Source organism: Jaculus jaculus, chromosome 7 (genome assembly GCF_020740685.1).
Source record: "Jaculus jaculus isolate mJacJac1 chromosome 7, mJacJac1.mat.Y.cur, whole genome shotgun sequence".
Classification (NCBI taxonomy): Eukaryota; Metazoa; Chordata; class Mammalia; order Rodentia; family Dipodidae; genus Jaculus; species Jaculus jaculus.
The window spans coordinates 38720923-38747911 of record NC_059108.1 but is presented as its reverse complement, the minus strand read 5'-3'; the positions used below and the strand labels follow the sequence as shown (position 1 = coordinate 38747911).

The 26989-nt window shown below is 43.2% G+C and overlaps 1 protein-coding gene across 3 annotated transcripts in view; it reads left to right on the top strand.

The window, feature by feature from the left end:
• The window catches only part of Afg1l (AFG1 like ATPase), a 234491-nt gene that overhangs the window by 15107 nt on the left and 192395 nt on the right, over window positions 1-26989 (top strand). The window contains exons 2-3 of one of the 3 annotated variants that reach the window (XM_045155614.1): window positions 9286-9506; window positions 24588-24639. In XM_045155614.1, coding sequence (XP_045011549.1) covers window positions 9286-9506; window positions 24588-24639 — 273 coding nt within the window. Of the gene's footprint in view, window positions 1-9285; window positions 9507-24587; window positions 24640-26989 lie in introns of those variants that run through there. The other 2 variants (XM_045155615.1, XM_045155617.1) reach the window with 2 other exon arrangements.

Genomic DNA, 26989 nt, shown 5'->3' with positions numbered 1-26989 from the left:
GGGATCAAAAGTGTGCGCCAACATGCCCTCCTGTACCTTGGTTGTATTTTGTGATGGTAGAGTCATTCATTTACTGTAGCTGTTGACATCTTGACTTTTTTTATATATTTATTTGAGAGAGAGTGAATGAGTGTGCCAGGGCCTTCAGCTGCTGCAAATGAACTCAAGATCCATGTGCTGCCTGTGCATCTGGCTTATGTGGGTTCTGGGGCATCGGACCTGGATCCTTAGGCTTTGCAGGCAAATGCCTTAAGTGCTAAGCCATCTCTCCAGCCCTGCTTTTTTTTTTTTTTCTCTCTCTCTCTCCTTCTTCCCCACCACCACCACCAAGGTAAGGTCTCACTCTAGTTTAGGCTGATCTGGAATTCACTATGTAGTCTCAGGGTGGCCTGAAACTCACAATGCTCCTCCTACTTCTGCCTCCCGGGTGCTGGGATTAAAGGTGTGCATCACCATGACTGGCTTGTGTTTTTTTTTTTTTTAAATTATTTATTTATTTGAGAGCGACAGACACAGGGAGAAAGACAGATAGAGGGAGAGAGAGAGAATGGGCACGCCAGGGCTTCCAGCCTCTGCAAACGAACTCCAGACGCGTGCGCCCCCTTGTGCATCTGGCTAACGTGGGACCTGGGGAACCGAGCCTCGAACCAGGGTCCTTAGGCTTCACAGGCAAGCGCTCAACCGCTAAGCCATCTCTCCAGCCCCTGTTTTGTTTTTTTGACATAGGGTTTCACTGTAGCCCAGGCTGACCTGGAATTCACTGTGTAGTCTCAAGGTGGCCTCGAACCCACAGTGACCCTTCTACCTCTGCTTCCTTGCGTGCCTGGATTAAAGTCATGTGCCACCACACACCACACCGTCTGACATCTTAAATTTTGATTGTGAGCTAACATTCACATGTCTTCTGATTTGATGTCATCTCCATAGTGGAGGACTAAGTCATTATGTGTTCAGTTAGTATCAACTATGTATATCACAAAATTATACATAAGTCTAATGACTGTCCCAGTTCCTGGAAGTCAGCTGTGTGAAACCTCAGGACTGCTAGACTTGTGTAAGAATGAATTTCTCCCTTCTGACACTTGGGCTTTAGGGGCGAAAGAGCTACTGTTGACCAGGGAGCCTGCCGGAGGACCCAGGTGCTGCTGCTGACCGGGAGGCCTGAGGACTTCAGATAAGCGCGGGCTGGAGTGGAGGAGTTTGTGTTTGAGCTTCTGCTTCCTGGCTGTGACCGCCCTCGTTTGTGGATCACATGCTGTACTGATTGTTTTAAAGAGGGCGAGGCCCTGCTGCATTTAGTCATTTGGTTTCAGGCTTGGCCAGTCCTGTTTTTTTTTTTTTTTTTGGTTTTTCGAGATAGAGTCTCACTCTAGCCCAGGCTGACCTGGAATTCACTATGGAGTCTCAGGGTGGCCTCGAACTCACAGCAATCCTCCTATCTCTGCCTCCCAAGTGCTGGGATTAAAGGCGTGCGCCACCACACCCGGCTCTGTTTTTTTTTTTTTTAATTCTTATTTTAAAAATAATTTTATTTACTTATTTATTTGACACAGAAAGATAGAGAATGAATGAAAGAATATGGGTGCCCCCAGGGTCTTGTGCCAGCGTAAACAAGTCCCACTTTGTGCATCTGGGTTTACATGGGGAATCGAACTCTGGCAGTCAGGCCTTGCAAACAAGCATCTTCAACAGCTCAGCATTTTTCCAGCCCTCAAATCAAGATTTTTTTTTTTTTTTCCAGGTAGGGTCTCACTCTAGCCTAAGCTAACCTGGAACTCACTCTAACCCACGCTGGCCTTGAACTCATGACAATCCTCCTACCTCTGTTTCCTGAGTGCTGGGATTAAAGGTGTATGCCACCATGCCCAGAGGTAATGTTTTCTTAAAATTATTTGTGAGGAGAGTGAGAGAAAGAGGGAGAAAGAAATATGAGTTGTGGTGGTTTGAGCCAGATGTCCCCCATAAATTTAGGTGTTTTGAATGCTAGGTTTCCAGCTGGAGATTTGTGAATTAACACCTCCTGGAGGCAGTGCATTTTTGGGGGCAGGCTTATGAGGGTTATAACTGGCTCCCCTTTGCTAGTGTTTGGCACACTCTTCTGTTGCTGTTGTCCACCTTATGTGGACCAGGGGGTGGTGTCCACCCTCTGCTCATACTGTCATTTTCCTCTGCCAGTGTGGAGCTTCTCCTCGAGTCACCTCTGGGCATGATGGCATACATCTTTAATCCCAGCACTTAGGAAGCAGAGGTAGGAGGATTGTAAGCCAAAACAAACCTCTCTGCCACAAACTGCTCTTGGTTGGGTGTTTTCTACCAGTAATGTGAACCTGACTGCAACATGAGTGCACCAGAATGAATTCCAGACACTTGGCATTCGCCATTTGGTGCATCTGGTTTTATGTGAGTACTGGAAAATTGAATCTGGGCCTCAGTCTTTGTAAGCAAGTGCCTTTAACTGCTGAGCTATTCTCCAGCCCAACTTAACCTTTAATAGTAACTCGTATTTAAATCTTGCTCTTTCTCTCTGTCTCAAGGGTCTTGCTGTGTGGTCCAGGCAGAGCTTGAACTTGCGATCCTCCAGCCTTGGCCTCTGAGGTAGCTGGGGTCACAGGCATGCACTACCACATCCAGGTCTGACTCCGCCTTACAACAGGTGGGCTATGGAGGATAGTAGAGTCTCCCTGAAACTTGGTTTTGCAGAAAGCAGTGAAATAAGGTACAAAATTGGGGCATTAGGCTAACACCCTCTTTTTGGGCTTCTAAAATCTTCCATTTGTGTTTGTGGATTAGTGTGTGAAACTTCAGAGTGGCATTGTCCCGCTGTCCATTTGTAGTACAATAAGACAAATTAATACAAATCAAAATAATATGGCAGCAGCATCACATAATTTGTGTACACTGATGTAGTAACAGATTTAATTTAGTGCAGCTTTTGAGAAGTCTTTTGTATTTCAATTTATACAGCTGCTATTCAGGGTGAAGCCGGCCAGTCTCTCAGCCTTGAGGCTCTTACTGAGCAAGTCTCTATCTCTGAGGACTAGCTGAATAAATGCTTTTTCCTCAGTGAGCTTTGGTTTTCTCTTCTGAAAAATAAAAAGGAATACACTACTAACTGAAGATACTGGGTTAACAAAGGTTTAAATAAAAGCAAAAGACTTGAAGCTCTCCAAAGACATGTGCCTGTGACCCCAGCCCTGATATTTCCTATACAAAACCTTTGGAAGTTAAACATTTTTTTAGTCAGACATGGTGGTGCGCATCTTTAATCCCAGTACTTGGTAGGCTAATTTAGGAGGATCACCATGAGTTCCAGGCTAGCCTAGTCAAGAATGAGACTCAGCTGCTATAAAACAAAATAAAGGCTGGAGAGATGTCTTAGTGATTAAGGCACTTGCCTACAAAGCCTAAGGATCCAGATTAGGTTCCTTAGGACCCATGTAAGCCCAATGCACAAGGTGGCACATATGTCTGGAGTTTATTTGCAATGGTTGGAGGCCCTGGCTCTCCCATTCTCATTTTATCTGCCTCTTTCTCTCAAAAACAAAACAAAACAAAAACAGTCTGGCTGTGGTGGTGCACGCCTCTAATCCCAGCACTTGAGAGGCAGAGGTAGGAGAATCACCATGTGTTCGAGGCCACCCTAAGGCTACATAGTGAATTCCAGGTCAGCCTAAGCTAGAATGAGACCCTACCTTGAAAAACCAGAAAAAGAAAAAACCCAATACCCCCCCGCCAAAAAAAAAAAAAAAAAAAGGCTAGAGAGATGGCCTAGCAGTTAAGGCACTTTCCTGCAAAGCCTAAGGATCCAGTTTCAATTCTGCAGGTCCCATGCAAGCCAGATGCACAAGGTGGCGCATTCTCATTCTCTCTCTCTCTCTCTCTGTGTGTCCATCTCAAATAAATAAAATAAATCTGTTAAAAAATAAACAAAGTTAAATATTTTTCAAATTTAAAGATCGAGAGGAAGATGAGGAGTAGCTGCTAAATTTGGCAACACTGGGCCTCAGGGTCCTTGGCAGAAGCCACCTCATAGAAGTCTGATCTCAGTGGGCTGAGAAGTGAGCAGGTTGTGAAGGAGTGGCCACAAAAGTAAAGGACACTCAAGTCATTGGGCTATGACAGGAAGCACCCAAATAAGCCAGATGTACAAGGTGGCGCATGCATCTGGATTTTGTTTGTGGTGGCTGAAGACCCTGGTGCACCCATTCTCTCAAATAAATTTTAAAAAGAAAAGATGGTCTTGAACTTGTGGTGATCCTCCTACCTCTGCCTCCCAAGTGCTGGGATTAAAGGTGTGCACAACCATGCTTGGCTCAACTAGGGTTTTACTGCTGGATGGTTACATAGGTACCTTCTACCTAATAGGCACCAGAATTCCAAACTGGTTGAAGGAAACTAGGTGTTCAGGATAAACTACATTGTATATCACACAAAGGTTAAGGCCAGGTGGATCCCTGGAGCCATATCTGGAATGAGAACCCTCTTGAAATTCAAGTACCATCTAAGGGCCAATCTTGTAGCTGGGTCTTTCCACAAATAGTAGTCTCAGGTCTGTTATAGTAACCCTTGTCTGCAGGTTATTTCTATTTAAGGGGATCCTATAAAGTGGGGAAATGATCTTAGGGGTTGTTGAGAAATGGAAGGGACTTTGTGTCCCCCCCTTTCCCACTTTTCTACTTAAATAAATTCAGGATTATATGAAAGAGTTTATGTGTAAAACACTGGTGCTTTTAAAATAGCATTTGAGGGACTGGGGAGATAGCTCAGGGGTTAAAGATGCTTCTTTAGAAGGCCTGACAGCCCAAGTTTGATTCCCCAGTACCTACAAAGTGGCACATACTTCTGGCATTCTCTTGCAGTGGTAGGAGGCCTGGGACAACCATATTCTTTCTGTGTGTTTGCCACTATCTCTCTATCTCTCAAATAAATATTTAACTAGCATTTGAAAACCACTCATTTAAACACAGTGTTAAAGCTTCTGGGAGGCCAATAATTTGGACTGAGCTGCTTCTGCACCAGAGTCCACTAGATCAAACCAAAATAAAGTTACTAAAGTTCACATGACCAAAGTCAAGTTGCTGTAATGACCTTCCCAGAAATTGGGGGGGGGGAGAGAGAGAGAATCACCAAATCCCCAAACAGATTGGTTCCAGCCAGCATGATGAGGAAGTCTCTCCTCCCATTTAAGCCCTCATTCTATTTTATAGGATGCTGTTACCCAATGCTAGAATCGTCTACAAACACAAGATCTTTAAATCAGTTGCAATTTTGACCACTGACCCAAGCAAAATATTGGTGAAGACACGATTAGGCCTGGTGGAAGATATTCTAGGGACTGAGGCAGTAGAGGTGACCAAAGGCAGGGAGGCAGCTGTGATAACCCCTAGAGAGACAGTGGGAGACCAAGTGGGATAGCCCTATGAGGAAGGGAAGGAGGGAATGACATAGCATCAGCTAGCAATGATGGCTCATTGGCTGAGAACTTGATTGAGAGTTGAGGAAGGGTTGTGGGACAGAAGGTAAACAAAACACAACAAAACAAAACAGTATTTGAGGTTTCTTACTTGGTGAATGACAGAAAATTAAGAGTGAAAAGAACATTCTTTTCTCTGATTATGAAATTCTCGAATCCCTCAGTGTTAACTGGATGTCCTGCCACCATATACTGGGAATGAACACCAGATCATATAAGTGAATTGGCTCAATTCTTCAAGACATTCCTATTTCATATTTGGGCTGCCAATGGGGTCCCCACACATCTGCCTGGCTGACTATACAATTCTAAAATTCCCATAAACTCTTTCTTTTTCCTGTAAGTTTGGTAATTTGCTGGAATAGCTCACAGACTTCAGATTTATATACAAATACAGCTGTGGAGAACCAAATGGAAGAGAGACATAAAGCATAAGGCACGGCATGGAGGAGGGGTCCCTCAACACTTAGATGTGTTTTCCAGATCTTCTTGCTTAAGAACTAATCTTCAGGGCTGGAGAGGTGGCTCGGTGGTTAAAGGTGCTTGCTTGAAAAACCTAATGAACTGGATTTGATTCCTTGGCACCCACATAAAGCCAGACACACAAAGTTGTGTGTGGCATCTGGAGTTAGTTTGAAGTGGCAGAAGGTTCTGGTGCATCTATACATTCTTTCTGTCGAATAAATAAAATATTTAAAAAATACTCTGAAAAAAAGAGAGCTAATCATCAATCTCACCTTCCCTCCCCAGAGTTCTGAGTGTGGGTTTAAAAGTTAAATATTCTAATCCCTACCTTTATGACTCCCAATTCTCTCTTGAAGCTGTCTAGGACATGGGCCACAGGTCACCTCATTAGCTTAAACCTAGGTGTGAGAGAAAGAGGCTCATTATGGGTAACACAAGGCAGTGCTATCACTCAGGGATTTGAAGGGTTAGTTTTAGAAGCTCTGTGACAGGAACCAAAGACAAGGACCAAATGTATTTCTTATTAGGTCACACTGACAAATATCTCAAAATTCTGGAAACCTTTTAGGGAACTCTGAACCTATACCTTCAACCTTGAGTGTCCTTTGAGGTCACTTGAGCTTCAGTGTTAGAGACCCTTTGGTCTCTTTTGCAGGCCTTAAGTACCCCATATCAGCTCTGGCCCACCTGAGGGTCTGTAGGATAGACACTCCAAACCATATTGCTTTTTTTAAAATTGTTGGTTTTTTGAGGTAGGGTCTTACTCTAGCCCAGGCTGACCTGGAATTCACTGTGTAGTTTCTAGCCGGCCTCAAACTCACAGTGATCCTCCTTTCCTGGCCTCCCAAGTGCTGGGATTAAAGGTGTGTGACACCATGCCCAGCCCAAAATATACTACTTTTTTTTAAGTTCCCAATTTTTTTTTTTTTCAAGGTAGGGTCTCACTCTGGCTCAGACTGACCTGGAATTCACTATGTAGTCTCAGGGTGGTCTCGAACTCATGGCAGTCCTCCTACTTCTGCCTCCTGAATGCTGGGATTAAAGGCGTGCACCACCATACTCAGCTTCTTCTTCCTTTTTTGTTTTTGTTTTTATAAGTTCCTGTTTTTTTAACTTATTTTTTATTGACAACTTCCATGATTGTAAACAATATCCCATAGTAATTTCCTCCTTCCCTCCACTTTCCCCTTTGAAACTCCACTCTCCATCATATCCCCTCCCCCTCTCAATCAGTCTCTCTTTCATTTTGATGTCATGATCTTTTCCTCCTGTTATGATGGTCTTGTGTAGGTAATGTCAGGCACTGTGAGGTCATGGATATCCAGGCCATTTTGTATTTGGAGGAGCACATTGTAAGGAGTCCTACCCTTCCTTTGGCTCTTTTTTTTTCTTCAAATTTTTATTAACAACTTACATGATTATAAAATGTATCCCATGGTAATAGCCTCCCTCCCCCGACTTTCCCCTTTGAAACTCCAGTCTCCATCATATCCCCTCCCCATCTCAATTAGTCTCTCTTATTTTTTTTTAAATATTTTCTTTATTTATTTGAGAGCGACAGAGACAGAGAGAAAGCTAGATAGAGGGAGAGAAAGAGAGAATGGGCGCGCCAGGGCTTCCAGCCTCTGCAAACGAACTCCAGACGCATGCGCCCCCTTGTGCATCTGGCTAACGTGGGACCTGGGGAACCGAGCCTCAAACCGGGGTCCTTAGGCTTCACAGGCGAGCGCTTAACCGCTAAGCCATCTCTCCAGCCCAGTCTCTCTTATTTTTATGTCATGATCTTTTCCTCCTCTTATGATGGTCTTGTGTAGGTAATGTCAGGCACTGTGAGGTCATAGATATCCAGGCCATTTTATGCCTGACGTTGTAAGGAGTCCTACCCTTCCTTTGGCTCTTACATTCTTTCTGCCACCTCTTCCGCATTAGGCCCTGAGCCTTGGAAGGTGTGATCAAGATGTTACTCAGTGTTCCAGTCACTTCCTTCCAGCACTAAGATACCTCTGAGTCATCCCAAGGTCACTGCCATCTGAAAAGAGAAGATTCTCTACCCAAAGTGAGAGTAGCATTAATATAAGGGTATGAACATTAAGAGAAGTTCTTACTGGGTAGTTTGATAAGCATAGTATATACATTTAGCCAGACATCAGCAGATGTTACACCCCTAGAGCTCATGACTACCCCTGTTTTAAGTTTTTAGTATAAGGGATGTATTCGCTCCCATGGAGCAGGCCTCCAGCCCAATTAGAGGGCAGTTGGTTTCCACCATGATAGACATGCCACTGTTGTACCCGTTGGCTCATTTGGCCTGGCTGGCCAAATATAAGGATTGCAATGTCCACTGTTGAGTATCTTCACTGGTGATTTCTCTCTCTCCCATTGAACTGCATGCAGAATGGCTTCTTCCAGCTTTCTGTCAGCTGGTCTACATGGAGGAGGTTGTCAGCTCAGCTCCAACAGGATTTCTCAGTGACCTTGCAACCCAAATATGTGCAGTCTTCTCTTCAGCAGTAGGGTCTTACCATCTATTTCTGGTGGGAAACCAAGGGCCTTGCCAATGGCCTGTAATGTTTTGGGGGCATCAGGGACCTTCCTGGCCAACAAGTCACTGGAAAGTATCCCATCCCTGGCACTGAAAATTTTCTAGCAATGATCTATGGCTTTTGACTGTTCCATTGTCCAAAAAGTAGATTTCCTTATGACTTATTTATATACTCTTAGATTTTGATTAGCCCTCCCTCCACCTTTCCTTTACTCAGTCTCTTCCCCTGACCTCACTTAGGCCTTTTCACCCCCACTAATCTGTTCTTCTACTTACATATATACAATACCATCCTATTAAGTCCCCCCCCAACACTCTACTTTTTTTTTTTTTTTTTTTTTGGTTTTTCGAGGTAGGGTCTCACTCTAGCCCAGGCTGACCTGGAATTCACTATGGAGTCTCAGAGTGGCCTCAAACTTATGGCAATCCTACCTCTGCCTCCCGAGTGCTGGGATTAAAGGCGTGCGCCACCACGCCCGGCTACAGTCTAAACACGAGTGCTGCTGTGCTTTGATGCATACTCTGTTGTGTGCAACTGCTATAGTGCTTTTAACCACTGAGACATCTCTCCAGCTCCTGTATAGAAGACAACTTTGTCATTCAACTATGAACACACAGGTATATACTGTTTCTTTGGCAAAGGCAAGTTTTCAGTTTAGTTGTAAAATTCCATTATATTCCACTGCCAAAGAAACCTTAAGAATTTTGACTGGCCCTTACATTTAAAGAAACTATTTTTGTTTTTACAGAATAAACATTCTAAACTCAGCAAACAGTCAAACATCTTATGTGTTTTTGTTGATAGCCTATACAGTTCCGGCATCTGAGAGTATAATCCCAACGCCTGCTTCTGAAGCCCATTCGAAAGCTTTGGCTGGTTGCCGTGGACCTCTGGACCACTATGACTTTCTGATCAAAGCTCATGAACTGAAGGTGGATGAGCATCAAAGAAGAGTTGTGCAGTGTTTGCAAAAACTACACGAGGACCTTAAAGGATATACTATAGAAGAAGGTCTCTTTTCAAAGGTGAGGCTTGTGTGATATTGAATGTGATGTATGAATATGGAATGGTTAACACTGTAAGCATTTGGGCTGGGGAGATGGCCCAGTGGTTAAGAGAGTTTGTTTTAAGAAAGTTTGGGGCTGGAGAGATGGCTTAGTGGTTAAGGTGCTTGCATGTAAAGCCTCAAGGACCCAGGTTTGAGTCCCCAGTATCCACATAAGCCAAATGCACAAGGTGGTGCTTGTGTCTGAGTTTGTTTGCAGTGGATAGAGACCCTGACATGCAATTCTCTCTCTAATAAGAAAATACAGTATTTTAGCCGGGTATGGTAACATGTGCCTATAAGCCCAGAACTCAGGAGGATCGCTGTGAGTTTGAGGCCAGCCCGAGACTACATAGAGAATTCTAGGTCAGCCTGAGTTAGAGCAAGACCCTACCTCGAAACCCTCTGTCCCTGAAAATGAAAGAAAGTTTACTGCTTAAGCATGAGGTGGTGTTGGGAGGGCCTGAGACCATTCGAGTTTGATTCAGAACCCACGGAAATGGGTGTGGCCACACACATCATCAACCCCAGTCCATGGGTCAGAGGAGAAGGGGGCCCAGGTAGAGACTAGGCAATTACTGGGGCTTGCTAACAGAATGGCAGCATCTCTGAGTTAAGAACGAGATCCCTGCCAGGCGTGGTGGTGCACGCCTTCAATCCCAGCACTTGGGAGGCAGAGGTAGGAGGATGGCCATGAGTTCAAAACCACCCTGAGACTACACATTGAATTCCAAGTCAGCCTGGGCTAGAGCAAGACCCTATCTTGACAAACTAAAAAAAACCCAAAAAACATTTTAAGAAAACAGTCAGAAGACTAGCAGATGTCACCTCAAGCCCTCTCTGGCCTGTACACATATGGATACACACATGCATGTATCCAACATAAACACACCACTCATCATCTAAACACATACACCCCACATATCATACCACACAGACTGTACACATTCATATGCAAAAAAGACCAAGATAAAAAAGTCCCTTCACTAGTTCTTTTAAACAAGCTCTGCAGGATCCCCATCCCTGCCTTTTTGATGTTTCATAGCACCCTTTCACCTTCATAGTTTCAAACAGCTTCACTAGGTTATTAGATAAGGCAGTCTAGTTTAAATGGAACCTTCTATGTGATTCCAAGCTTTTTCTTTCCTTTATTGAAGGCCTTACCTTGGAAAGAACAGTACAGAAGGGGATGTGATTGTTTCTCCTTTTCCTTCTCTTTTCTGTTTGCCTGTCTTCTCTAGGGTTGGAGTAAGAGGATGCAAGATGAGTGTGGAAGAGCAGAGTCTTAGCTGCCTAGTCATCTTTTGGGGTCTTTGTAGTGCTGACCACTAGCTTTCCTTTTTTTTTCTCTTTCTTTTCTTCTTTTTTTTTTTTTTTTTGAAGTAGGGTCTCACTGTAGCCCAGGCTGACCTGGAATTCACTATGTAATATCAGGGTGGCCTCAAACTTAAGGCAATCCACCTACCTCTGCCTTCTGAGTGCTGGGATTAAAGGCATGTGCCACTATGCCTGGCTATTTTTTAAAATTTATTATATATTTGTAAGCAGAAGAGAGAGGTACAGAGAGAGATGGGAAGGAAAAGTATTGGCTAATGCAAATGAACTCCAGATACATGTACCACTTTGTCCTCCTGGCTTATGTGGGTACTGGGGAATTGAACTTGGATCATCAGGTTTTATAAGCAAGTGCCTTTAACTGCTGAGCTGTCTCTCTAGCCCTGATTTTTAAAAATTTAGACAATGACCCAAGAAATATTTTATTAATTTATTTATTTATGAGAGAAAGAGGTAGATAGAGAGAAAAGAAGATGGGCACACCAGGGCCTCTAGCCACTGCAAACCAACTCCAGACACATGTGCCATCTTGTGCATATGGCTTACATGGGTCCCGGGGAATCAAACTGGGGTCCTTAGCCTTCGCAAGCAAACACCTTAATCACTAAGCTATTTCCCCAGCCCTGGTTTTGTTTTTTTGACATAGGACTTCTCTCTAACTCAGGCTGGTCTGGGATTCACTATGTAGTCTCAGGATAGCTTTGAACTCATGGTGATGCTGGGATTAACAGTGTGTGCCACCATGTCTGGCTCTTCTGATTTTGTTTTGAATGAACATGTTTAAACATTAATTCTGTTTTTTTAAATTTCTTTTTTAATTTTTAGTTTTTCGAGGTAGGGTCTCACTCTAGCTAGGCTGACTTAGAATTCATGATGTAGTCTTAGGCTGGCATCAAACTCATAGTGATCCTTCTACCTCTGCCTCCCAAGGGCTAGGGTTAAATGCATCTGCCACCATGCCCAGCAATTCTGATAATTTTTTTAGGGTGAGTATATGTGTGTATGATGTATGTGTATGTGTGTTAAGGTGTGAGTGAGGGTGCCCAATCCATGCCACTTGTGTGGAAGTCAGAGGACACCTTTGGTTTTGGTCCTTGCCTTCTACCCCCTTGGTGGGAGGGTCTTGAGTTCTCCGCTGGGTTCACAGGGCTGGCTGGCTTATAGGCTCCTGGGAAATTCTCTGTCTACATCTCTCATCTCATCACTAGCATGCTGGGACCACAGAAGCCTGCCATAGCTTATTGCTTTTAGATGGGGTCTGGAGATCCAAACTTAGGTTCTCATGCTTGCAAGGCAAATATTTTACTGAACCATCTCACAAGCCCTGGAGTTATGTATATATTTTTCCTCTTTTCTTGTAATTGTAAGAAACATTCTTGAAGCCAGGCGTGGTGGTGCACGCCTTTAGTCCCACCACTTGGAGGCAGAGGTAGGAGGATTGCCATAAGTTTGAGGCCACCGTGATCAGCCTGAGCTAGAGTGAGATCTTACATCGGAACCCCCCCCCAAAATGATTCTTTTTTTAAAAAAAATTTTTTGTTTTATTTTTATTTACTTATTTGAGAGCGACAGACAGACGAAGAGGCAGAGAGAGAGAGAGAGAGAATGGGCGCGCTAGGGCCTCCAGCCACTGCAGATGAATTCCAGATGCGTGCGCCCCCTTGTGCATCTGGCTAACGTGGGACCTGGGGAATGGAGCCTCAAACCGGGGTCCTTAGGCTTCACAGGCAAGCGCTTAACCGCTAAGCCATCTCTCTAGCCCCAAAATCATTCTTGAGCTGGGCGAGGTGGTGCACACCTTTAATCCCAGCACTTGGGATGCAGACGTAGGAGGATCACTGTGAGTTTAAGGCCACTCTAAGACTACATAGCGAATTCCAGATCAGCCTGGACTAGAGTGAGAACCTGCCTTGAAAAATCAAAAAGAAAAAAAAAAAAACAACTTTAATTCTAAGCCATCATATTAACATAAATGTGCCTCTTCCACAAGATGCCAGCTGTTTCGGTGATGAGTGGTGGAGATGGTGTCAGGCTGCTGGTCTGCTTTCTCTTACCTAGGCAGCAGTGCATTCTGTAGTGGATATTTGCCGAAGTCGTGACACGGTGATTTCACCACACGAGCATCAGGCTGTGCAGAATGAACATTTATGGACACTTTGCCGTTGTTATTAAATAAAACTCACAACCAGGTTAATCTGACACATTCAATGTATGCATAATTGTTATTGTGCTGTGAGGTAATTAGGAATAAATGGTAAGTAGTTCATGTAAATCACTATAATTAGAATTACTTTTACACAGCCAAATCAAGCATTTCTGGAATCGGAGGGAGACAAATAGTATACAGAGCTACTCTGCAGATATCAGGTTCTATTAATCAGGGGTATACAGGCAGCTAGATTTTTTTCATCTTTTGGGACAAGACTTCATAGCAAGTAATTTACCCACTGAACTATTTCCCTAGCACAAGCCATAAATATATATATTTTCCAGGTAGGGTTTCACTCTAGCCCAGACTGACCTGGAACTTATATTTTTTTTATTAGTTAAGACAGTGTATCACTGTGTTAGAAAAGCTGGTCTCAAGCAACCCTCTCGCTTCAGCTTCCTAAATAGTAGTCAGGGTTGTAGAGAAGCATAGCTATGTGCTTTTAAATTAAAACTTGAATCCCAGTTTATGAAATCAGTATACATAATGGGAAACAATGGGTAGATGAACAAACTTGAGGATGCACAAACACGCACACACGCATGCATGCACGCATGTGTGCTAGAAAGGCCAACATGACCTGACTCCTGAGCTCATGAATCTCATGCATTACACAGCAGGCTTACTCAGTAATGATATTAAGTAGCCAGAAAGGGGTTTGGGCCAAGGAGACCTTGTCTGAAGGTGTCTGGGCCTGTTGACATATCTTTGTTCCCTCTATAGCTATAATGCCAGCAGCTAGCTGCAGCTCTGTAAGCCATTTCTTATGTTAGTTGCTTTAGAGTTTTAAAGCCCCTTTATTTAGATACTTAAATAGGCTTAATTATACTTGTAAACTGAACTAATTGGTATACTTTAGGTTAGGAGGGCTCCTCTGCAAATCAGCTTGAAGCATTTAAAAAGCATTTTCATTTAGAGGGAATTTATGAATGCTAACATATAGTTCTGTTCTGTAGTTTTTAAGTGGAAACCTGAAGTTATCCACTTTTATCAAAAAGTGGTCCATGTTGAGAATGATATGCCAGTTTTCGAAAGATGTAATTATGCTCGGCATTCCAGCTGGAATCATTGTCTCTGATTCTGTCATTTGGGGAGATAATCAGGCAATGGTGGGGGAAATGGAGAGAAACAGGAAAAGTAATATTCCTGCGTTTTAAACAAATTGAAAACAGCACTTTTTTATCTTACCAGTAACACCCTTATTATTTAATTGTCCTAGTAGAAACCATGCTGGGACAGCAGGTGGCTTGTAGTCCAGAAAGACAGGATGTGCTTTTAAATTTGTAATTTTGAGGCAGGGTCTTCCTATGTAGCCTAGGCTAGGCTTGAACTCAAGATCCTCCTGCCTCTGCCTTCGGAGTGTTACACTTACAGGAATGTACCACCACTTCCACCACTTTGGCTCATTTTTCTAAGTATTTATTAATATACATATTAATTATACATAGTAATAGGTTTCATATGACATTTTCATTTTTTTCACAAATGATTTTCTTTTAAAAATATTTTGTTTAATTATGAGAGGGAAGGGGAGAGAATGAGTGCATCAGGGCCTCTAGCCACTGCACATGAACTCCAGATGTCTGTGCCACCATGAACATCTGGCTTACATGGGTTCTGAGAGTCAAACCTGGGTCTTTAGGTTTTGCAGGCACATGCCCTAGCTGCTAAGTCATCTCTCCAGCCCTCTTTTCTTTTTTAGGCTACAGATATGAACATTTATTAGATGTAAAAATTTTGATAATGATTTCTTTCCTTTTGGTTTTACAACAATTCTATTCCATTTTTCTATGATCATAGATAACAAATATGAAATTTCAAAATATCTCTAAATATATGTTAAAGGTCCTTTAATTAGATTAATTGCATTGGATTTTCTTTGTTTCTTTTTAAAAAATATTTTATTATTTATTTATTTATTTGAGAGAGAGAGAGATACAGAAATAGGCAGGTACACAGAGAGAATGCATGAGCCAGGGCTTCTAGCCACTGCAAACAAACTCCAGATGCATGCGCCCCCTTGTACATCTGGCTAACGTGGGTCCTGGGGAATCGAGCCTCAAACCCGGGTCCTTAGGCTTCACAGGCAAGCGCTTAACCACTAACCCATCTCTCCAGCCCTCTTTGTTTCTTTTTTTAACATTAGATTTCTTTTTCAGGATGAAATATAAGTACCAAGTGTAAAATTTTATTTTTATGTGCTTGTTGGGGATTTTTATCTTAAATTTCCTTTGCACAGTGGAGATTACAAAAGATGCCATTCCAGAAAACACTGACATTCAAGAATCTCGATAGACTTTTTTTTTCTTTTTTGAGTTAAAAAAATTTTTTTTCAGGTAGAGTCTCATTGTAGCTCAGTCTGATCTAGAATTCACTATGTAGTCTCAGGGTGACTTCAAACTTATAGTGATCCTCCTATCTCTGCCTCACAAGTGCTAGGATTAAAGGTGTATACCACTAAAGTTTTTTATTGACAGTTTCCCTAATTATAGACAAGAAGCCATGATAATTTCTTCCCTGCTCCACTTTCCCCTTCACAACTCCACTCTCCATCATATCCCCTCCCCTCTTAATCAGTCTCTCTTTTTTGATGTCATCATCTTTTCCTCCTATTATGATAGTCTTGTATAGGTAGCTCCAGGCACTGCCAGGTCATGGGTATCCAGGCCATTTTGTGTCTGGAAGAGTGCATTGTAATCAGTCCTACCCTTCCTTTGGCTCTTACATTTTTTCTGATATCTCTTCCGCAATGGACCCTAGCCTTGGAGGGTGTGATAGAAATGTTTCAGTGGTGAATACTCCTGTCACTTCTTTTTAGTACTATGGTGCCATTTGATTCATTCCAGTGGTCATCGTCATCTGAAAAGAGAAGTTTCTGTAATCAAAAGTGAGAATAGCATTAATATATGGATATGCACATTAAGAGAAATGCTTACCAGGCTCTCTCTCTCTCTCTCTCTTTTTTTTTTTTTTTTTGGTTTTTCGAGGTAGGGTCTTACTCTACCCCCAGGCTGATCTGGAACTCTTTATGTACTCTCAGGGTGGCCTTGAATTCATGGTGATTCTCCTACCTCTGCCTTCCAAATGTTGGGATTAAAGGCATGCACCACCACATCCAGATCAGGCTCTTTTTTTTTTAAAAAAAAATATATTTTCATTTTTTTTAAACAATTATTATTTCTTTATTTACTTGAGAGAGGAGAGAGATGGAGAGAGAGAGAGAGAGAGAGAGAGAGAGAGAGAGAGGGAGAGAGAGAGAAAGAGAAAAGTATGGGTGTAGCCAGGGCCTCTAGCCACTGCAGACAAACTCCAGACACATGCACCCCCTTGTGCATCTGGTTTACATGGGTCCTGGGTAACTGAACCAAAGTCCTTTGGCTTTGCAGGCAAATACCTTAGCCACTAAGCCATCCCTCCAGCCCACCTTTTTTTTCTTTTTTAAAGATTTATTTATTTATTAGAGACAGAGAGAGGGAGAGAGAGAGAATGAATGGACATGCCAGGGCCTCCAGTCACTGCAAACGAACTCCAGATGCATGCACCACCATGTACATCTGTCTTATGTGGGACCTGGAGAATCAAACCTGAGTCCTTAGGCCTCACAGGCATATGCCTTAACCACTAAGCCATCTCTCCAGACACACACACACACACACACACACACACACTTTTTTTTTTTTTTGGCTTTTCAAGGTAGGTTTTTATTTTAGCTAAGGCTGACCTGGAATTTACTATGTAATCTCAGGGTGGCCTCAAACTCATGGCAATCCTCCTTCCTTTGCCTCCCAAGTGCTGAAATGAAAGGCATGTGCCACCATGCCCAGCTTGAGCCCTATATTTTCATTTCTTTGCAAACAGAAATTTATAGAAGAGTGACAGAGAGAGAATGGGTACACTATCTACTGCAAATGAACTCCAGATGCATGTGCCACTGTGCATCTGGCTTTACGTGGATTGAACCCAGATCATTAGGCTGTACAGGCAAGTGTCTTTACAACTGAGCCATCTCACCAGCTCTCATATGAATGACATTTTCATAATGTATATAATATACTTTGATCATATTCACTCCCCCATTACCCTTTCTTATCCCTCTTCCACTTCTGCTGATCTCTTCTTCCCAAATTGTCCCCCTTTAACTTTGTTTTTGTAAACCAATGGGTTTGATTAGGGGTACTTGCATGAGTGGGGGATTTTTACAGGAGCATGGACAAGTTACCGGTGGCCATACCACTGAAGAAACTTGCCTCCAAAGCCTCACAGAAGTAAGGGGCATTGTGAACCTTTTCCCTGTCCAAGACATTTTTTCTCTCTCTTTTAAAATTTTATTGACAACTTTCACAATGGTATACAATATCTCATGGTAATTCCTCCCTTCCCACATTTTCCCCTTTGAAACTTCACTCTCCATCATATCCCCTCCCCCTCTCAATCAGTCTCTCTTTTATTTTGATGTCATGATCTTTTCCTCTTTTTTTTAAAAAAATTTTTTGGTTTATTTTTTTATTTATTTGACAGCAATAGACAGAGAAAGAGGCAGAGAGAGAGAGAGAGAGAGAGAGAATGAGAGAGAGAATGAGAGAGAGAATGGGCACGCCAGGGCTTCCAGCCACTGCAGACAAATTCTAGATGCGTGCGCCCCCTTGTGCATCTGGCTAACTTGGGTCCTGGGGAATCAAGCCTCAAACCGGGGTCCTTAGGCTTCACAGGCAAGCACTTAACCAGTAAGCCATCTCTCCAGCCCTCTTTTCCCTTATTATGATGGTGTTGTATAGGTAGTGTCAGGCACTGTGAGGTCATGGATATCCAGGCCATTTTGTGTCTGGAGGAACATGTTGTAAGGAGTCCTACCCTTCCTTTGGCTCTTACATTCTTTCTGCCACCTCTTCTGCAATGGACCCCGAGTCTTGGAAGGTGTGACAGAGATAGTTCAGTGTGAGCACTCCTCTGTTACTTCTCAGCACCATGGTGCCTTCTGAGTCATCCCAAGGTCACTGCCATCTGAAAAGAGAAGCTTCTCTAACCAAAAGTGAGAGTAGCATTAATGTATGGGTATGAACATTAAGATAAGTGCTTACTGAGCAGTTTGGTGAGCATAGTATATACATTTAGCCAGACAGCAGCAGACATTATACCCTTAGGGCTCATGACTACCCCTGTTGTAGGTTTTCAGTATCAAGGATGTATTCCCTCCAATGGAGCAGGCCTCCAGTTAAATTAGAGGGCCGTTGGTTTCCACAGGCCCAATCTTATGCAGGTAACCTTAGCTGTAGAGCACAGCATGGCACAACATACCACCCCTTCCTCCAGCTCTTACATTGTTTCTGTCCCTCTTCCACAGTGCTTCCTGAATCTTGCAGAGGCAAGTGACATAGGTGTCCCAATTTGGGCTGTACATTCAACAGTCACTTACTTTCTGCATTTGACCAGTTATGAGTCCCTGCAGTAACTATTGCCCACTGCAAAGAGAAGCTTCTCTGACCCAAGGTGACAGCAGTACTAATCTATGGGCAGAACTGTAAACATTTAGAAGGTACTTTAATAGGTATATCATTTCCCTTCAGCAAAACAACAGCAGTAGCTTCTCTATACTTTTTGAATAGGTTTAAAGTAGAAGACAGATGTGAATTCCTCCTGTGGAGTGGACTTCAAATCCAACCTGAACGCAGTTGTTTACCCCCATAACAGTGATGCCACATTGCACCAGTGGGCACATGTTGCCTGGCAGGTTGTTACTATAGCATTGGGTCATTGTAGCATCAAAACAATGCTAGAGGCCTAGAGAGATGGCTCAGTGGTTAAAAGACCTTATTTGCAAAGTCGGATGGCCCAGGTTTGATTTTTCTGTGCCTGTGTAAAGCCAGATGCACTGGGTGGCACACACATGTGGAGTTTGTTTACAGTGCTTGGGAGCCCTGGTGTGCCCATTCCCTCGTATCCTCTCTTTCTCTCTTTGTTTACAAATAAATAACTAAAAAAATTTTTAGGGTTGGAGAGATGGCTACAGGCTTTGCAAGTGAGTGCCTTTAATTGCTGTGTTTTCTTTCCTGCCCTGGTTTCAGATTTTCAAGTGAGTCCAGTGGTTAAACAAAAGAATGTGCATGTTGGGATTTGGGGTTATACCAGAGATTTGGCAGGAGACAGTTCACTGCAGATGTTCCAAATAAAGACTGAACCAAGAGGCTTCTTAGAGAGGATGGTCATGACAGCAAAGGACAGAGTGATGAAGGAGGAGTCAATGAAGGAGGAGTCAGGAGATAGCTGGAGCTGTGGCATGAGGGACTAACCGCTAGCTGGTCCCGGGGCATTGTGGCTGTGCTGAGGTCACAGAGCTGAGGTATGGAGGGATGGAAGAGAAAGGCTGGATCCTTGTCTCCCGTCTTCTCTCTCCTATTGGTCATGCCTCTCATGGGGTAGGCCAGGCAGGCACAAGCCAGCAAGGAGATCTTTTGGGGACAGAACAGGATAGAGAAGATACCTGGGCACGGTTGCTCACAGAGAATCATTAGTGTTGAGGATCAATGCAAGGGTGCAGTTCATGGTCAGTGTTGTAGTTACTGTGATCTCTGAGACATAACAAACTTCAGGATGTTAGCACATTAAGAAAATGTATTTAGTCTTTTATAACTTGTTATTGACAGCTTCTGTAATTATAGACAACAAACCATAATTCCTTCCTCCACCCTCATTCTTCTCCTTTCACACCCACTCTCCATCAATTTTTTTTAGAACAAAAATGTATATTATTGTTTTTTGAGGTAGGGTTTTACTCTAGCCCAGGCTGACCTGGAATTCACTTTGTAGTCTCAGGGTAGCCTCAAACTCTTGGTAATCCTCCTATCTCTGTCTCCTGAGTACCCAGCCTATCAATTATTTTTTGATGACACTAAGGATTGAATCCAGGGCCCTGTGCATGGAGGGCATTCACTATACCATGGAGCTACAAGCCTTAGTTTCTTTTCTTTTCTTTTTTTTTTTTCTTTTTGAGGTAGGGTCTTGCTCTACCCTAGGCTGACCTGGATTTTACTATGTAGTCTCAGGGTGGCCTTGAACTCACTCATAGTGATCCTCCTACCTGTGCCTTCCAAGTGCTAAGATTAAAGGCATGATCCACCATGCCCAGCTGATTTATTATTATTTTTTAATTAAAATTTTTTTTTCTAGGTAAAGTCTTGCTCTAGCCCAGAATGACCTGGAATTCACTATGTAGTCTCAGTCTGGCCTCAAACTCACAGCAATCCTCCTGCCTCCCAAGTGCTAGAATTAAGAGTGTGTACCACCATGCCCATATATGATTTTATTTTTGAGGTAGGGTCTCACTCTAGCCCAGGCTGACCTGGAATTCACTTGGTAGTCTCAGGGTAGCCTTGAACTCATGGAAATTCTCCTACTTCTGTCTCCCAAGTGCTGAGATTAAAGGCGTGTGCTACCCTACCTGGCTGGGTTATATATTTTTAAAAATATTTTATGTATTTATTTATTTGCAAGGAGAGAGAAAGAATAAGTATGGTCATGCCCAGGGCCTCTAGCCACTGTAAATAAAGTCCAGATACATGTGCCACTTTGTGCATCTGCTTTACTCGGGTACTAGGGGATCAAACTTGGGTCATTAGGCTTTGCAAAGCCAGCACCTTAGCTGAGCAGTCTCTCCAGCCCTCATTTACTTTTATTTTTTAAAAATATTTTGTTTTTATTTATTTATTTGAGAGACACAGAGTCAGACAGAAGGAGAGAGAAAAAGAGAGAGAATGGGCGCACCAGGGCCTCAAGCCACTGTTAACAAACTCCAGACCCATGTGCCATCTTGTGCATTTTTTTTTTAATATTTTTTGTTCATTTTTTATTTATTTATTTGAGAGTGACAGACACAGGGAGAAAGACAGATAGAGGGAGAGAGAGAGAATGGGCGCGCCAGGGCCTTCAGCCTCTGCAAACAAACTCCAGATGCGTGCGCCCCCTTGTGCATCTGGCTAACGTGGGACTTGGGGAACTGAGCCTCGAACCGGGGTCCTTAGGCTTCACAGGCAAGCGCTTAACCGCTAAGCCATCTCTCCAGCCCAGATCTTGTGCATTTTGCTTACGTGGGTCTGGGGAATCGAACCTAGGTCCTTTGACTTTGCAGGCAAGTGCCTTAACCACCAGCTCTCCAGCCCCTCATTTATTTTTATTTTTTAAAAAATTTTTTTCTTATTCATTTTTATTTATTTATTTGAGAGTGACAGAGAGAAAGAGGCAAAGAGAGAGAGAGAGAGAGAGAAAATGGGTGTGCCAGGGCTTCTAGCCACTGCAAACGAACTCCAGATGCGTGCGCCCCCTTATGCATCTGGCTAACGTGGGTCCTGGGGAATCAAGCCTCGAACTGAGGTCCTTAGGCTTCATAGGCAAGCGCTTAACCACTAAGCCATCTCTCCAGCCCCCTCATTTATTTTTTGTTTGTTTGCTTGTTTTGTTTTAGGCAGGGTCTTACTGTAGCCCAGCCTGACCTGGCACCCATTTCTGCAGCCCAGGCTAGCACTGAATTAAAAAATCCTCCTACCTTAGCATTCTAAGTGCTGTGACTGCCGTTCCTCCTAGCAATGTCTCTTGACCATTTTCTACATATTACTATAAGATATAATGCAAGATGGTAAGTTATATGTGGAGCATACAAAGTCTGCCAAGGTGCCTTTCCCCAAGTATATTGAATTATTTGTGGGAGCAGACAGAAGCACAAGTGCCACCTTTCACTTGTTATATTCCACAGTCTGGCATCAAACTGAGGGCATCACACTTGCCAGCATGTGTTTTATCTTTGAGCTATACCCCTAGTCCTGAGTGCTACTTTTTCTAGAAGCATTGAATTCATATCATGCCATCTTTCCCCTGCTTTTGTTTATTTTTTTTGTTATCAGGGTAGGGTCCCACTCTTGTCCAAGCTAACCTGGAATTCACTATGTAGTCTCAGGGTGGCCTTGAACTCACGGTGATCCTCCTACCTCTGCCTCCCGAGTGTTGGGATTAAAGGCGTATGCCACCACACCCGGCTGCTTCTGTTAATTTTTTTTGCCTGAATTTTATTTATTCAGGATGCATTGATTGGATCATGTGAACAGTATTAGAGCAAAACAATTCCTTCAACTATTCCAGTAAAATGTGTTTCAGAGAATTATGAATTATCACAACAATCCCTGTTACATGACACAGAATATTGCTTTCAAAAGGTTTCTAGGAAGGGACGGAGGAGTGCTCAGCACAGAAACTTCTCTATCACACCCTCCAAGGCTCAGGGTCAGTTGTGGAAGAGGTGGCAGAAGGAATGTAAGAGCCAAAGGAAGGGTACGACTCCTTACAATGCAACTGTCCAGACAGAAATTGGCCTTGATATTCATGACCTTGCAGTGGCTGGCAATGCCTACACAAGACACTCATAATAGGAGAAAAAGATGATGACATAAAATTAAAAGAGAGACTAATGGAGAGAGGGAGGGGATATGATGGAGAGCAGAGTTATGAAGGGGAAAGTGGGGGAGGGGAGGGAAATACCATGGTTTATTATTTGTAAGTATAGAAATATATATATATATATGTACATATTTATATGTTTCTATTATATAGGATATTTTTATATTATTAGTTTGTAGGCAGCTTTTCTAATTTGACATTGTTCTCAAATTAAGAGCATAATGCTTATTCATATGAAAAAGGAAGAAAAGGGGCTGGAGAGATGGCTTAGCAGTTAAGCACTAGCCTGTGAAACCTAAGGACTCTGGTTCGAGGCTTGATTCCCCAGGACCCACGTTAGCCAGATGCACAAGGGGGCGCACACGTCTGGAGTTCGTTTGCAGTGGCTGGAGGCCCTGGCACGCCCATTCTCTCTCTCTATCTGCCTCTTTCTCTGTCATTCTCAAATAAATAAAAATACACAAAAAATTTAAATAAAAATAAAAAATTTAAACAATGAAAGAAAAGAACTGGACATGGTAGTGCACACTTTTAATCCCAGTATTCAGAGACAGAGGTAGGAGAATTACCAAGAGTTTGAGGCCAGCCCGAGACTACATAGTGAATTCCAGGTCAGCCTGGGCTAGAGTGAGACCCTACCTCAAAAAACCAAAATCAAACAAACAAACAAAAAACAAAAAGCCAGTTTTGGTGGCGCATGCCTTTAATCCCAGCACTAGGGAGACAGAGGTAGGAGGATCACTGTGAGTTGAAGGCCGGCCTGGGACTATAGCGTGAATTCCAGGTCAATCTGGGCTAGAGCAGGACCCAAAAACAAAAACAAAAGGGCTGGGGGATGGCTTAGTGGTTAAGGTGCTTGCCTGCAAAGCCAAGGACCCAGGTTTGATTCCCCAGGACCCACATAAGCCAGATGCACATGGTGGCACATGCGTCTGAAGTTTGTTTACCGTGGCTGGAGGCCCTGGTGTGCCCATTCTCTCTCTCTCCCTCTTTTTCTCTCTGCCTCTTTCAAATAAATAAATAAAGTAAAATTATTTAAAAAAGAAAGAAAGAAAGCCAGGCATGGTGGCACATACCTTTAATCCTAGCACTAGATATCGCTGTGGATTCAAGGCTACCCTGAGACTATATTGTGAGCTCTAGTTCAGCCTGAGCTAGAGTAAGACCCTACCTTGAACAAAACAAAACAAGAAAAGAAAAGCTAAGAGATTTTGGTGGGCTAGAAATCTGTTTTCAGCTGAGACTTAAAAGCAGATGCAGAGTGTGCTGGATGTGGTGGCACATCCCTTTAATCCAAGCACTTGGTAGCCTGGCCTTGCAGGATCGCCCTGAGTGTGAGGCCAGCCTGGGTTAGAAAGAGATCCACATCACCCTGGGCTAGTAGTGTAAGACCTTGATTCCAAAACAAAACCAAAAAATAAAAAGAGGACTAGATGGTGAGCTAACTTCAGGGAGATACAAGGAGGCTGGGGATGGAAGATCCTGTGGCCATCGTAAATGGGATGTGATACAGAACAATGTGCTGGAGTGAGGATGACCTCAGAGTTGGAATGAATCTATGATTATAAAATTAAAAACAAAAGCATGGTAGACTGGACTTAGAGTCTGGTTTCTATCTTTCGTTTTTCTCAGACATGTCTCATTATGTAGTCCAGGCTGGCTGGGACTCACCACCTTCTTGCCTCGGCCTCCTGAGTGCTGGTGTTACTGGCAGGCGCCACAACGACCAGATACCTTTTTGTTTGAGGTAGGATCTAGCTGTAGGGCAGGCTGACCTGGGATTCACTATGTAGTCTCAGGGTGGTCTCAAGCTCACAGTGATCCTCCTAAGAGTGCAGGGATTAAAAGACATGGGCCAGGGGAGGAAAAAAAACACATAAAAAACCCAAGTCCTTCCTTATGAAGACTGTATCATATTCTGCGTTTGCAGACTTTTATGCCATGGTTTTTTTTCTACTTTGTTTATCTACAAAAGCCCCTCTGTGTCCTGTATGTACCACAGCTAGGAATACTGTATATGTGATTATTTGCAATTGTTTGCATGGTGGAGATTTATAATTTGTTCTTCATTTGCAGCTTTTCTCAAGGACTAAACCTCCAAAGGGCCTATATGTTTATGGAGATGTTGGTGAGTGTTAACTAAGTCTTGCATGGGCCAATCAGAACACTTTGCAGCTTTTGCTCAGGGTAACTTCCATCCCACCCCTCAGTCCATCTCAGGAGACTCATGTGAGGTAGGGGTGGGAGGAAGGCAGCTACCTCACCTTTCACCTTTATTGCTTATATGATCTGACTCTAATTTAAGACAGAATTAGGTGTTATATTAGGGTATAAACATTTTCCTGTGCATAAAGTGAATTGTTCTCCAGGAAGGAAATTGTTTGTAGGTAAGGTTACTGTGTAAATCAGGATCTCATTTATTTGGTACTATTTGACTCAGCATTAAAAGTATTTTGAAGGCTGGAGAGATGACTCAGTGGTTAAGGCACTTGCCTGCAAAGCCTAAGGATCTGAGTTCAATTCCCCAGTACCCCAATAATGCCAGATGCACTAAGTAGTGCATGCATCTGGAGTTCCCTTGTAGTGGTGGGAAGCCCTGGGACACCCATACTCACTTTCTCTGTGTCTGCCTCTCTTTCTCTCAAATAAGTAAACAAAATATTATAGAAAAAATATTTTTATTTATTTACTTGCAAGGAGGGAGAGAAAGAAAGATCGAGAGATAGAGACAGAGATAAAGAGAGAGAGAATGAATATGGGTGTTCCAGAGTCCCTTGCTGCTACAACTTGACTCCAGATGTACACACCCCTTTTGGATCTGACTTCACATGGGTACTGGGGAATTGAATCTGAGCAGACAGGCTTTGCAAGCAAGTGCTTTAAACCACTGAACAATCTCCTCAGTCACATCAAAAAAGGGGGTCGGTGGCCTGGAGAGATGGCTTAGCAGTTAAGGCATTTCCCTGCAAAGCCAACAGACCTCAGTTCGATTCCCCAAGACCCACATAAGCCAGATGGACAAGGTGGCGCATGCATCTGGAGTTTGTTTGCAGCAGCTGGAGGCCCTGGTACACCTATTCTCTCTCTGTCTCTGTCTCTTTCTCTCTTGCTCTCTCAAATAAGTAAATAAAATAAAATTGAAAAAAGAGAGAAAAGGGGGATGGGTGGAGAGATGGCTTAGCTGTTAAGGTGCTTGCCTGCAAAGCCAATGGTTCTGGGTTTAATTTCTCAGTACTTATATAAAGCCAGATGCCCAAGGTGGCACAAGCATCTGGATTTCATTTGCAGTGGCTAGAGAACCTGGTGCACCCATTCTCTCTCCCTCTGTCTCTATCTATCTGCCTCTCTTTCTCTCTCAAATAAATAAAATATAATAAAAAAGTTAAAAACAAAAACATGCCAGGTGTGGTAGCACATACCTTTAATCCCAGCACTTGGGAGGCAGAGGTAGGAGGATCGCCATGAGTTCAAGGCCAACCTAAGACTACATAGTAAATTCCAGGTCAGCCTGGGCTGGATCAAGACCCTACTTCAAAAACAAAAAAAGCTGCTTGGAGTTGGGGAGACAGACAGCTTCCTGATACAAAAGCTTGCTTACGACATGAGGACTTGAGCTTGGATCCCTAGCATGAGTGCTCACATTTTTTAAAAAATTTTTATTTATTTATTTGAGAGCGACAGACACAGAGAGAAAGACAGATAGAGGGAGAGAGAGAGAATGGGCACGCCAGGGCTTCCAGCCTCTGCAAACGAACTCCAGACGCATGCGCCCCCTTGTGCATCTGGCTAACGTGGGACCTGGGGAACTGAGCCTCGAACCGGGGTCCTTAGGCTTCACAGGTAAGCGCTTAACCACTAAGCCATCTCTCCAGCCCAGTGCTCACATTTTTGTTTTTGGTTTTTATGTGGGTACTGGGGAACAGTGTTCACATTTTAATGCTAGACATGGTGGGGTGAGCCTGTAGTCACAGTACTGGTCAAGTGGAGACAGGGGATCCTTGGGGTTCACTGGCTAGCTAGTCTAACCAAATCCATGAGCTGTAGGTTCAGTGAGAGACCCTGTCTCAAATAAGAAGGTGGAGGGAGACACCTGATGTTGACCTCTGGTCTTTACACAGGTGCATACCACACACACATATGTACAACAAATAAGCTCTTCCCTTTTAATTTCCGCTCTTACCTCTACTTATAATCTAAGCCCTTTGGGTAAAACCTAGTCATTATTATCCTTTTTTTTTTCTTCAAGACAGGGTCTCACTCTGCTGCCCAAAGTGGTCTCAAATATGTGAACTCAGGTGATCCTCCTGCCTCATCCTCATATGTGCTAGAAGTACAGGGGCATGCCACTGTACACGCAATTATCTTTAAATTAGTGTATCTGCTCTGTCTCTCTCTCTTGTTTTGCTTTCCAATTTTCTCTATTGCAGCTTTGAGATGAGCATTTATGACTAAATACGTAAGATAAATTTCAAGCACAG